The sequence below is a fragment of the Echeneis naucrates genome, chromosome 13, assembly GCF_900963305.1.
Source record: "Echeneis naucrates chromosome 13, fEcheNa1.1, whole genome shotgun sequence".
Classification (NCBI taxonomy): domain Eukaryota; kingdom Metazoa; phylum Chordata; class Actinopteri; order Carangiformes; family Echeneidae; genus Echeneis; species Echeneis naucrates.
In genome coordinates this window covers 6,419,729-6,433,788 of record NC_042523.1, presented here as the reverse complement: position 1 = coordinate 6,433,788, position 14,060 = coordinate 6,419,729, and the positions used below count along the sequence as shown (strand labels likewise).

Here is a 14,060-nt window from a genome sequence, read left to right as displayed (position 1 = left end):
CTGCATTGAGAGAAAGCCATCATTTTTTTTTTTCAACTCCATTTTTCTGTTTTGTTTTGTTAGGTTTGAGTTTACTTTTGCAAGGTTTTGTATTTCTGTTGAACCCCAGAAAAGCTGGTGCCGGGATGTTGCACAATAGGAGGATTTTTCTCCTTCAGTTAGTAATGAGGTCAAACTTGTATTTAGATTCCACAAGATCTTTTTCCACCCTATTCCCATGGAGAGAACCAGTGGAGAGCTGAGCGTTATATCCACCATGTGTTGTTTGTGGTACCTGTTACCCCTCAAATGAGTACAGGAAAGACAGCTAGTATTCCCACAAGGCATCTCCCTTCAGACTTTTCTAATGGTGTTGGGAACAGCAGGGCCAGCTTCATGGAGGTGGAGAGAGTGTGGCTTCACTGCCTTCATGACAAATTCTATTTGTATTTTTATAGACAAATGCTACTCAACTGGAAATTCTGCTCCTATGATTAGCCATAGGGGCTGCAGCAGTAAGGAAGATTTAATGATTTATCTGAGCCCTGGATAGCTTTTGATTAATTCTATATCGAATGGCTCACACCTCAGCGCGTTGATCGGGTGTCCGGGCCATGTCATATCACTTTATTTCATCAGGTGTGACCATCAGTCCTCTGTGATTTTATCCGCTGTCCTTGTTGAGACACAGACAGGCTGGAAAATGATGTGAGAAAACAGTGTAACCAAATGTGGGAAAAAATTGTACCACCATTATTTTTTCATGTGTCCCTGCAAATGTTACATATGTACATATATTGACTTTCCATATATGAAACATATATATTGATGAATTTGAAGCATGTATGCGAAAATTATATTTAAAGTGTATTTGAAATACTAGGCATTTCTTTTCATTTAATTAAATTATGAATAATAAAATACAAAAAAACCATAGGGATGTTTTTTTTATGTTAGTTTCTTTTTTAAATTGAATACAAAAATGATCTTTAATATATGCATAATACATTTTAACTATAACTTATGAACATCTATCTTCATATCCTGAGGATTAATATACAGTTCCATTCCAAACATTCATTCACTCATCTTTCTTCTACCGCTTTTTCCATTTCTTGGTTGCGAGGGGTGCTAGAGCCAATCCCAGCTCACACTGGGTGAGGGCAGGGTCACCCTGGACAGGTCACCAGTCCATCACAGGGCCAACACACAGAGACAGACAGAGACCAACAACCATTCACACTCACACTCAGACCTACAGACAGTTTAGAGTCACCAGTTAACCCAAACATGATGTCTTTGGACGGTGGGAGGAAACACAGGATCAGGGAGAACATGGAGACCCCACAGAGAAAGGTCCCAGACTGGGAATCAATCCCACAACCTTCTTATTGTGGGGCCGCAGCGCTGCCCTGCAGTCAAAACAGTAACAATAATATGTTCCTTTATGTAGCAAATAAAAAATGTGGCATCACGTACCATCTTGTTATACATCTCTCAATAGCTAGATGCCAAATGTTAGTATTGTGTGGGTATTGTGCCGATTTCAACAACTGTTACATTTTCAATTTCATAAATTTAATCTCACTTCACTTTCAAATAGCTATTCCAAGAGGGAAAATTTTTGCACTTTACAAATAGATATGAATTAAGCTATTTTACCGTTTGAACAGCACGTGGCACTGAGTACAGATTACTTGGCTCATCTTACATTGATTGCTCCTAATGTAAAAATTTCAGTACTGCATACTTACAACTGCTACCATCTGCTAGCTAAGTATCCTATTAAATATGTATCCACTGAAATAAAGTCTGATCCTTTACATATAGATTTACTGCTTCAGTGCAGTTTACTGAAGTGTTTCCATGGCTACCATTTCTGACTTCAGTCAGGTGGGACACAAGCTGATGTGGAGAGTGAGATTTGCAGGAGCTCTCCACAGGTGTAGATTGGCATCATTACTGACGTGTCAATTCGAGCGTGCTATTTTTTGTCATCCAAGAAACAGAAGCTCTTGAGTAGGATAAGTAGTTTCCTGGTTTCCCCAAGCTTTCTGTGCCTTATTCATTTTAGTTTATTCAGATAAATTATGATATTTATAACATTTTAATTTCATTTGTTAATTTCCATATCCTTTTTATTTGATGCAGTACACCATACCAAACAATCTACACTGCAATCTTTGTACCACAAAGACATTTGATACATTCAACATGGCCTTTTTGGGATTTGAAAGCGCTCACACAGTCCATCTGCAAAGGTGACACAATCCCCTAGAATTTGTTATTTTCATAATATACAGGTTTAGATTTTTTGTTTTTTTTCCTACATCTGCCCGGGGATCAGCACTAAGACATGAAAAGTGATTCACAATCATGAGTTACATGTACCAGGTTTTTCTCTTTTAAGTGAGTTAAGTCAGCCACTTCTTGAGAAGATTGCATGCTCAGAAATCTTGACTTTCTAAAAGTCCATGCTTTCTTTGTGGTTTTTCATGAACACTCATGAAAGTTACTGTTAGTTTTAATTTCATTGGGAGACTCACAAGTTGGCAATTATAACATCTTACCATTAGGCAGACATTCCTGTAATCTCTCAGGGTGGGGGGTGAAGTCACAGTTAATGAAGTGGATTTGCCTTAATTACTTGTCTAGAATAGCGTCAGGAGGTCTAAACTAGTGCATACATTTGTTAGAAAGAAAAATTAAAACACATTCCCCGACTGAATGGATATCTTCAAGCTACTATTTTGAATGCCATGTGAAAGTTTGGCTATTGTAGCAAAGTCCCCTTCTCTGTCTCTGTGATAACAAATTAATCTCCTTTTCTTGCCAATTTCATTGTGCAAAGCAGGTCAATAGAAAGCCATTTATTTTTTTCTGTCCTTTGGATAGTGGTGAATAATTGTTGCTGAATCGCCACAACCTGTGGGGGTCACGTTGCCCTGTCCTCTTATAAACAGTCCTGTTTTCTCGTCTTTCTTCTTATCTCTGTTTATCTGTACAAAAATAACCACAACTACTCATGAGGCCATTGAAGGGTTATTCACTAGACAAGGGCAAGTGTGAATACAGTTAGCTAGTGAATTTATATCAATATGCAGTGCTCAGCTTGTTTGTTTTCTGTAGGACATCCTCTGCTATATACGATGATGGTTATGGTTTATGCGCAAATAAGTAGACAAGTGAAGTGGACGAGTTCAGCAGCACCTCTCTGCACAAAGTGGAACATTTGGATGGAAATGAACAATATTATTTATAATACTGTATATTTCTGCATGGTTAGTGACACACACTTTAACCTTCTGCAGAGCATTACATTAAGTATTAAACTCTGACTTAATCCTTGTTGGGGAAACTTCCTTTAAAATCAATTTGTATTGCAATCAGCTATTTCTGACTTCAGAATTGAGCAAATCAGTGTCCAGATTATTTATTTATTTATTTATTTATTTTTATTGATTAAATACAGAATTATTTTGTGTATTTGTTCAATATGCAATTACATTTTTCACATTTTTTTATTGTGTCCAATTTCATCATTTGGATTTATGTAAAATTAATTTAAATTAATTTAAATATATTTCTATGAATTTCTGTGAATGGGGAGGAAACTATTGTCAAGCCCTTTAACGGTGACTTGCTGGCATATAATAGGTTTGCAGGTATTAATGCTTTTTCTGATAATCTCATAGTTTATTAATATACACTGATAGATTTCTGAGGTGAATTAAATTTAAAGTCTTTGAATATATAACAAAAATGAGTCTCTGGGAAAAATACTTTATGTTCAAAAAACAAAGCACTTGTTGCCCCATATTTGCAACATCATCATAGGAAGTTTCAATTTGTTTACAAAGCAGTTAATACCTCCCACACCAGGGATGCATTTGTCCCTGTGATATATTTCGCTTTATTTGTTTGCTGTCCTTGTATCAAATTAGCATAACCTTATTAATGGCTTTGGGGATCAGGTACATTACTGAACCCTAAGGAGGTCATCAACAACTGTGCGGTTTTACCACACACCAGTCTATTTTTCATCAGGACTGTGATGTGCCCCACTCTCCGTCTTGGCTGATTAGAAGGGCAGCATTGGTATGGAGTCATCCGTGAGCATGGCTGATGCATGATATAGCATTCTTTCTTCAAAATGAAGAGAAATGAAACCAGTTCTGTATTAAATGTGTGAGCCATGTTCAATAGCAGGTGTGAAGGTGTATATTAGGCACAGCTCTGACCTGGCATTAGCCTGCATCTCAGCTGGTCCTCTTGAAAGTGGACAACTTTAACTACCGAAGTTCACATCTGGTATTAGAATGCATCTGCACAAGCCTCTCCGGTGCCTCTTGTGATCCCGTCTCACTTTTCAACTTTATATGCAAATAAACGCATATTCCCAAAAGGGAAAGTGATCTTAGAACTTTAGGACCCCTGTGTGCATAATCTCTGTTAGCGCAGACCAAATGTGTTGGTTTTTTTTTATCTTGGATGACTGTGACTACATTGTCAATGAGTTTGCCTCTTGAGGAAATAGAAAGGAGCAAGGAGAGGCTGAGCAAATCAGTGGTTTGTGCACGTCGCCCCAATGACTAAGATTTTAGCCGTTGGCGGGGATGTCAGCTGAGTAGGCGGTCTGTCAGTGTGGGCGGGGACATATTTGTGCTCGCACCCCGTTTCCATCGCAGACCACTTTCAACTGCGGCCCATGTAAGTGGATCAAAAATGAGTCCTTGCTGTTTCTTGGGTGCGTTCGCACCTGTACTTAGAGCTGTCCACTTGTGATTTGATCACCCTACATACACGTTAATGCCAGGTCTCAACAGGGCCTGAGTGTTCTCTACTTTTTAGTTGTTGGCAGATGCAATGTACACAATCAAAATAGAAATGAATTGAAACACAGGCATATGTGAAAAAATGCCAGACTCCCTGTGAAGCAACTGCTTGCTGAAAGGCTTACAGAAAGAGAGTTAACCAGATGCTGGGGAACCACACTATACTTTCCTCCTGTTTTTCCTTGCTGAGCTTATCAACAGCACATTATCCGTGAACACAACGGGCTCCCTTTCAGTTGTCCTAGAATGCCCAGAGCCCTGAAACCTAATGCTACTTTTGTTCTCAGCACATCCAGTTTTGTGCCTCAACAGTTAATTTATCCGCCTTGATTGACACATGTTGATATGGCAGCTTCATGTTCCTGACCCCTTAAAAAATCTGAAATGTCTCTAAGCTTCTTGACTGGCATGGTTGGGCATCTCTTTAATGAAGGAGCTGATTATACAAAATAACCCCTCTGTGTGTGTCTATATTCTACTCGTTCTGCTGTGAATTGCCAATTTGGTGTTGTGGATATCTGTGAAATAAAGGAGGCTTACTGCTATAAAGAAAAGCCGATCTTTCACTCCGTGTAAAGGCTGGAGTTCATTGATTGATGAATGGCTTAGCAGATGTGGAAATAAATGGATACAGAGCTCGCAAGGACACTGGTCTTCTCTCTTGTGAAGTGCACAGAGTAACACATAGTGTATATAGGACCTCTGGGTACAATCTGTTCTGCCAGTCCTCATATCTAATAGTTTTAAATCCTCTGATTAAAAGAGACGACAGATGTGGTTGAAAAACAAAAAATTAAATAGCAATTAGTCATTTCTGCTAAAAAAAACTCCTGACTTGATATTAATATCTAGTTAGTACATAGCCAAAAAAGGACAATTATCAGTAAAATAGACATCGTTACCTTTTGGTTTCTGTTATAGATTATCAGTTGCTTCAGTTAAGCGGTTGCTGTGGTGAAAAACTGTGCTCCAGACGGAGTGACACAGGCTACAGTGACTCAAACGACCTTCGAAATAAACTGAAGTACTGGACAGTCTCAAGATGAGGACAGTTAGTTTATTTGAGCAGGAGCCTGTATCTGATTTTTGTAAACTGTCAATGGTCTCTGTGGGAGGCCGAGAATACTCTGATCAAGATCAGTTGGTTGGAATAATGAGGAAAAGAAAGACTTTTTTTAAGTGTGGTCCATGTAAAAGCTTTGTCGCTCTTCTGTCAGAAGAGTGTTTTGATTTTGAATTGATGTGCTGCTGGCGAGACCACAGCTAATTATTTATCAGAATATTGAGGCTCTGAGAGGTAAATTAACACCACAAGCCACAAAATAATCAGTGACTTTTTTCCTTAACCTGTTAGCACAAACGCAAATCCATTCATTACCATTTCAGTGGATCTCAGGTACTTTTGAAACATGTGCTGATGAACAAATAGTGAATCTCAGTGTCTTTGACAGTGCTTTCACACAAGAAGAATTCAAAAGTACCTTGAAATACTTAAATTGTTATTATTTTCTGTCATGTCTGTACTGTGCTTCATTTCTATTCCCTGTTGCTTTCAGACGGAGCCTTTCAAAACCATTCTCGGCTGCGGACACCACCTCTGCCGCTCTCTCACTCCCACTCGCCCAATCCTCAGCACCATGCGGCCTCCATTAACTCCTTGAACAGGGGAAACTACACGCCTCGGAGCAACCCGAGCCCTGCACCCACGGACAGCTCCATTCCTCCAGAGGGCCCAGCCAATGGTCAAGACTCCGGCAGCGCACAGGAGAACTGGCTGCTCAATAGCAACATCCCCCTGGAAACAAGGTACCGTGCAAATTGTCCCCTGGACATATGTATAGAGTTGTTGGTTTGTAAGGCTTGACCTGGTGTCACTGAACGCAGCTTTTCATGATGTCTACTCCATGTTGAGTTACCACTGTGCTAGTAAGGAGCTTACAAATAAAATGGATAATACCCTGCTCAGGGCAAAGGCCTTCATTGTGATGAACATGATTTTGTGGCAAACAAGAGAAAAGTGTTGCTTTTGAGTTTTCATCTAATGTTAGCAGTCCAAACTGTGAGAAGTATTGAGTTTAAATAGCAGAGAAATCATATTCATGTTTGATGTGAAATAGTTCTTGCAAAATTATACCCAGGCTCCTCTGAGCAGGCTTCATAGCTCCTCTACTTCAGTTCAGAGTTTCATTTATTTCATATTAATCAGTATTCAGTTCTCTAGTACATTTCTCAATAGGAGGCCCTTGTGTGAAGTCGATCTGACAATTGCTATTGTAAAAAAGGGAATATCTGTTGGTATTTCTTCGCCTGACTTTATTGCAAGGTGGCGTGAAATCAAGAGTAGCAAGCCAGAATCATCTCAACCCTCCTAATGATCACATCACATTACCATGCTAACATTAGAATAACTCCCTAAATCAAACCTGTTCTCAGCCTGACCGGATCGCCTGCTGAGCAAATTTAAATAAACAGCCATAATGAAACCTTGGCTTTGAAGGAAGTTATAATGAGTAAATAAAGACATTTCTCCCTATTAAACTACGTTACTAAACTATCCACAGTGGTGCCCAAATTTTTTAGACCACCCTTCAAAGGACTTTATTTTTTATTGCCATGGTAACCCAGGCCATCCAACCAAATATGGCATCCATACAGTATATATCAACACACGGATTCCTACTTGTTTTAATAAATTTAGGTGTAGCATTAAAATAAAAAAAAACAAAAAAAAAAACAACTCTAGGCATTTTTGCTGCTGCACTTTCTGTGATATGTGAGGAGAGAAGACACGCCGCTGTTCTGAACACTGCCAAGTAGTTTCTTGTCACATCTAGGAATGTGCGGCACCTCTGTGAACATGCTGTCGTACAGTGATGGATATCCACCAGCAGCAAAAAAGTGTCTGTTAAGCTGTGAGCCAGGTAGCGTTCAGCGTGGCCTAAGTTTTGCTGGTCAGCTCCGAGCCAATTGTCTTTCAGACGTTGTCGAGGGCGTCAGCATTTCTTTGAGCTTTGTTTACCATGTACAGTCTTTGCATCACTTGCCCAGATAGCCACCACTTCTCTGACTGCAGTCTGGAAAACTCCTGGGCCATTTTTACTACAGCGACTATGCTACTTAATCCTACCATCTTAGTTTTGACATGTTTTAAACATGATTTATAATGATTTATAATGATTTTATAATGATTGGATTCGTGTAGCCGTGTGGATGCCCCCACAGTATGCAAAAAAATGCACTGCCAGTAATGAAACTACCGCTGACAGAATAGGTAATGGTTAATTTGGAATGGCCAAACAATCAGCCATGAACAGACTCGCTGCCCCTTCCTGCAACTCTGAGACGGTTCAGTCAACAGGAAAATGAGCATCAATTTTAGCTGGTAGAAGGACAGTTAGTGCTATAATGACTGATTATGCGTCATCCAGCTCCAAAGTTAAACCTGCACAGGTATTCCCTGTGGAGCAGAAAACAGATGGTGAGGAGAGAGGATCTGCAACAGGAGGGAATGCTGCAGAAGCCACATATGTAATCTTTTTGACCTGTCGCCCTGAAAAGAGATCAACCACTGAAGTTCCAATAATGAAATCGAAACCATTAGTAATATCCACACCGACCCTGAAGTATTAAATGCCACTTTTACTTAGTTAATAGTATTTCAACAGCCCTCTCTCACTTACTTTTTCTGAAATTTAATAGCCCTTATAAATTCTGCACTGGTAGGTCTCGGCTCTGCCGCTGGATAAATGCCAGCAGTTGGCCGGTCCTATTCAGCCTAACCAGTTTCTTTAGAGTTTCTGCCAGGTTTCTCTCTCCCTCTCTCTCTCTCTCTCTCTCTCTTCATTAAAAGTTGCGTTCTTCTTCAGAAAAAGTTTGAGAGACTGTCAACAGACTTCACTGCAAGCCTTGAAAGGGCAGGGATCAAAAACAAGGCTTTTCTCTTGTAACACTGAACATGTTTGGCCAGCCCATTGCATGTGGACAGTTAATTTCTCCATTACATTGCTACGGTATTTCCTTATGGAACAAGAGCTCTCCCAGGGATGAGTGCATCATGAGAGAAATGGGACATGCGCCCCTTGAAACTTTAGAAGGAATCGAAATGTGTTTTTAACAGCAGCACTTCAACGTTTAATTTGACATATTAATTTTTTTTATATATATATAACAAAAAAAAAGAATTTTCTAGGCATGGGAAGTGTTTTGTATGAAATAAGTATTAGATACCTTAAGTTTCTCATTTGTAAGTGATGCATTGTTTTCTTCCAATCACAACCCTTTAAAGGAGCCAGAATACTCTAATGTTTATCAGAGAGGAGCAAGACGCTTGCAGAGAAGGGCAGGGCTCGTACAACACAAGGTATGGCAGTGCCCAAATGAGGGGAATAAGATAGCTAGATGTTATCTGTCTCACACCTTTGTAGAAGTAGTTCCATAAGGGCCTTGGTTTCTTTTTTCCCCCCATGCCGTCTGTCTTGATCTTCATTTGTCAACTGTGGTTGTTGCTTGGTGATCACATACTGTATTGGCATTTCTGTGTTTCCTTTGCACGTACATCTCACACCAGCTTCATATCCCATCTTTCCACCTGTGTGTAGAAACATAGCAAAGCAGACATTCCTAGGGCCATTACAGGACAACCTCATTGAGATGGACATTCTAGCATCAGCACGCCACGATGCCGCATACAACGACGGGTATGTGGCATGTTTGCTATCTGCCTTGCACTACTGTCAAAATCTGCTTTGCCATGAGAACAATTGTGATGCCTGCGCTGCTTTCCCATCAAACATCCTCTGTTTTGAAATGCTGTCAATCACCCGTGTATGTCTTCTGCAGAACGCGAGTCTTTGCCCTATGTGTCCCATCCCGTCATTAATTACAACTAACAATTTACATTAAGTCGCACTGTCTGATTTATTTTTATTTTCGCCTTTGATTTATGTGTGGCACAACCACTTTATGAAACACACTTGCTCATGTTATCACTTGTTAACAGAAGTGGGATATGTGAGTGATTTTGTCTTGATATTTGTAAAGAAAATATGGTCTCGGTGACTTTCCACATCATACATTGTAATGTGACATTCAATCACGCTCATGTCACTGTCGCTCGAGAGCTTCTTGTAAACTTGTCAGTGGAACGGCCTTGACAACAGAGCCCCTGCCACCGTCTCTCTGATGGGCTGATCATATGCACTTGGACATGCAGCTCTACACATGTTTTCTGAGATAGCCAGCCATGTTCTTCAAGGACAAATAAATCTGCTCAACTCCAAGCAGCAGCCTTATATACCGTATCTCGCCTCTGGACAGCCTTGACACATAGTCACAGGGAATTACTCTTTGCCAGGCTGGCATGAATACATAAACAAGAGTCAGCCGTGGTCACTAGTCCTATAAATTAGATTTAATATTGATTCACAGTTTTGGCGGGGGAAAAGACTGCTTTAGTGCTCTTACTAAGCCAGTAGAAGCTACCGTACTCGGGATAGAAAGTTCCCTAAACTATTGTGATCACTGTGAAATGACTGCTGTCAAGACTGAGAGGAAAATATCTTTTTTTCAGGCACTTCCTGTTCAAACCAGGTGGAACATCACCAATGTATTGCACAACGTCACCAGGATACCCTTTGACCTCCAGCACGGTGTACTCGCCTCCCCCGCGCCCTCTGCCCCGAAACACCTTCTCTCGCCCTGCCTTCAGCCTGAAGAAACCCTATAAGCACTGCAACTGGAAGTGTGCTGCTCTCAGTGCCATTCTCATCTCAGTAACACTGCTGTTCCTGTTGGCCTACTTTATTGGTGAGTCACCTCTGATGCTCTTACACACCAGGACGGGGACCTCTGCCAATCAGCCTCCGGCCTTACCCCTCACTTAACTGCAGACACAGAGCAAGTCCATCCTCCGTTGTGCTTTCTCTCTATTCTGTCTACCATTTCAATATCATGGCATCTTCTGTTTTCTTTGTTTGAGCCCAGCCACTTAGGGTCTCATAGATTGACTCATTGCCCTCCGTGTCTGAAATAACATTGTTCTTAAATGGGTTTGGCTGAGTCTGCAGGGATGGCCAATGTAGTTTGTTGCTCCTGTGAATAGGTCGGATAGGGAATGAATAATCATTTTATATAATTGAATAACCAGCATACCTACGTCTGAGCTGGTTAAAGACAATCAGCTATGATATTTAAATCATACAATTAAATTGGACTTTTTCTATTCTAGGGGATTGACATTTATACCTGATAATATAGTCTCTTATTTAACTGTGTAATATAAATTAGAGACTGCATGACACGACCCATGGCCAAAAAATGCAGCTGGGGATGAGGTTTAAAAACTAAAAAGAGAATTTATGCAAGTTATTGCTTTGATGTTGTTCCTCCAGCTTCCTCATAGATCAGACACCAAACCAACGCTGTGTAATTATGTGGAGTTTATATAGATGCTGTCTTTCTGGTCTGTTTTACACACAAAATCTGGCGTGTGTTCCTCACGTTTCAAATGGCGAGAGGTTGAATCACGATTGTGTGATTCAAATCCATCAATCCAGGCAAAGCTGAAGTAGAAAATTGTTATTATTGCTGTAAACCAAAAGGAGATATATGGGAGTTCATAGGTTTTGAGCAGCCAGAAATAACAGGAGTGTGGCCAGTCAAGTTAGTTCCTGGGCATTTGTGGTCACATATCAGCCGGTTTGCAGAAACGGGTGACTTATGTCAGAACCAACTTTTGTGTAAAGTAGTGCTGTGAAATTGGCTAACGTTGAGCGTGAGGATGTAATGAACAAGAGCAGAACAGATTGGAGAGAAACTTTGTGGGAGACACCGGGTTACTGTAGTGCAGTGAGGGGAGAGAAGACGGGAAAGCTCCTTAAACTCTCATATCAAACAAGCACGAGTGGTTTAAGTTCTGGATTGAAATATTGTTGAATATCTCTGTTGCCTTGGTTGGCAGACAGTTCCAAGGATGTGATGAAGTGCTTGGAGAAAGCGAGCTTTTTTAATTCAAGTAATAAAAGTTCAGGCTGATCCATTGTAGCATATTCAAATAAAGATTTGATACACGCTTCTATTTAATATATTTTACCTTATAATACATGTCTGATTGTCTGTGGATACCTGTTTAACATATAAATGGGTTCACTTTTGTATTCAGTGTCGCACAGTAAAAGAAATTTTTGTTTCGCATAGAGGGATGGTGAGAACATTGCATATCATTTGTATGAAGTCAATGAATGAACAGCCAGATCTTTCTGTATGGCCTTCATCAGTGAGATAAATGAATTGCTCATTGAGGACATTTGTTATAGATACGTATTATACAGTCATGAAAGCTATCGTCCCTGCTTCTCTTTGAGGCCAAACGAGCTCAGGATCTGATTATTCACTTTTTTTTTTCTTTCTTTTTTGTCACCAGATAAATTTAAATGGTTTCATTTGAAATTCAGAACAGCACTGGATTATCTATGTATCGAGCTCCTCTGAATCAATGATAGTGGGTGTGGGCCGGTTCTGTTTTGGCTTGTTTTGGGTATCAGCAGTGTAATTTAGCTGTTGAAGTAGATATACAGTAGGCCTCTCCTGTTTGCTGCTTGTGACCTGGCCAAACGCCGAAGAGTACCATCAGTCTGATAACGCTTAATCAGGCTGTGTAATTACTACCTGCAAAACTCAGACCATCTCCCGAAGCACCACAAGTAAACATGTTGGAGACCAAACCTCATCCTAAAATTGGAATTTCCAATCAAGAAAGAAGGCCATATTTAATTAAGGGCTGATGAGAAAATACATTTAATTTGAAGTGCAATTAATTATTGAGGCCTGTAATTGGGAACTCTGGGTGAGATGTCTAATGAACCCAATTATGCTTCATGACTGATGTTGTGACTTGCAGCATGGTTTTATTTTGTCACAGCTTTGCAAATCGACACATTTTAAAATCCAAGGTCGGGGGTTAAAGATGGTGCTCCTTTTCCTCCATGGTTGCTTACCCATTAGCACATTTGTTATGGATTTTATGGTTGTCAGTATCCTCCTGTGTTCGCTGCCACTCTCCCTGGGTGTCTAGCCAAGGACAAAAAAGGTTGGGCTTCAGGAAATGTTTCACTCCACGATCATCCAAACCAGAGCAAAGCCTCTCTACTACAGAGATTTAGTCTCTTTCTTTTTAAGCGCTTAAGAAGAATCCAGTGTGACATCTGCGGTCTTTCATTTATTAATACGAATGTTACTCTAAATGAAAAACAAAAAAGGACTTCAGAAAGTTGGCAACATTCATTTTTTTTTTTCACCAATCTTCTAATTTACTAGAATCTAAAGACCAAAAATCATAAAAAAAAAAAAAAAATCAATGTCCTTAACTCTCACATCTCTCGTTTGTGCTCAATTTAATCACACAATACCTTGTCCAAATGCTGTATCCACATGACAAAATGCACAGCAATCTAAGGCAAAGTCCTCTGGTCGTATTATCGCATATTATGTACACTGCCAGTCAAAACCCTTTCTCGTTCAAATGAATAGGAAAGGGTGTCCAAACTTTTGACTTATATCAGGAGAACAGTCTGTCCTACAACATAACAGTGTGTCTTCTGCATGAATTCAAATCAAGCAATATTGGCTTCAAAGCATAGTAAGCCATGACTCGTTCATATGCATGCTATTTGCCCTTGAATCGTGTGTGTTTATTTCCTCTTATTATTAGAATTACTGATTATGATTCCATTCTTTCCATGTGGGGAAATAAACTCTCTGATGCATCATACCACACTAATTACAGATACAGTGATGAATAAATGAATGAATGAAGAGTGTTTCCTTGTCCACAAAAACAATATTTCAGCTCAAGTTTAAGCTCAGCAAGAACAGTTAACTGGCTAAATGCATTTTTGTTTTCTATTAAAATATTTCTAACTTGGATAATACAAAATTGAATTTTCTGTCTGTCCAGTTCTGAAGGAAGTCAAGGCTCCAGCCTAAACCCGGGCATAGCCAGCAATTCTGACATGGGAATTTTGTGTAATTAATTTCCTATCCCAGGGTTCATTTAAAGTTTTTTTTTGACTGTGCTTCGTTTTAAAGCGATCCAACAGTTCAGTGATGAAACAGCGTGGCTCTTGAAAGAACTGTGGCTTTGATTATTTAGCTTCGAAATTTTCAAATTGTAATCATCATGATATGATATTACAGAAATGTATGGATTACACTGTAGACTGGCAAGTTATTTAAGGTTGTTTAGCCGGT

General features: G+C 39.8%; 1 protein-coding gene across 4 annotated transcripts in view; it reads left to right on the top strand.

The window, feature by feature from the left end:
- The window catches only part of tenm4 (teneurin transmembrane protein 4), a 107,806-nt gene that overhangs the window by 25,466 nt on the left and 68,280 nt on the right, over positions 1-14,060 (top strand). Inside the window, exons 4-6 of one of the 4 annotated variants that reach the window (XM_029516812.1) lie at positions 6,371-6,620; positions 9,413-9,511; positions 10,384-10,619. In XM_029516812.1, the coding sequence (XP_029372672.1) occupies positions 6,371-6,620; positions 9,413-9,511; positions 10,384-10,619 (585 nt within the window). The remainder of the gene's footprint in view (positions 1-6,370; positions 6,621-9,412; positions 9,512-10,383; positions 10,620-14,060) is intronic. The other 3 variants (XM_029516814.1, XM_029516815.1, XM_029516813.1) reach the window with 3 other exon arrangements.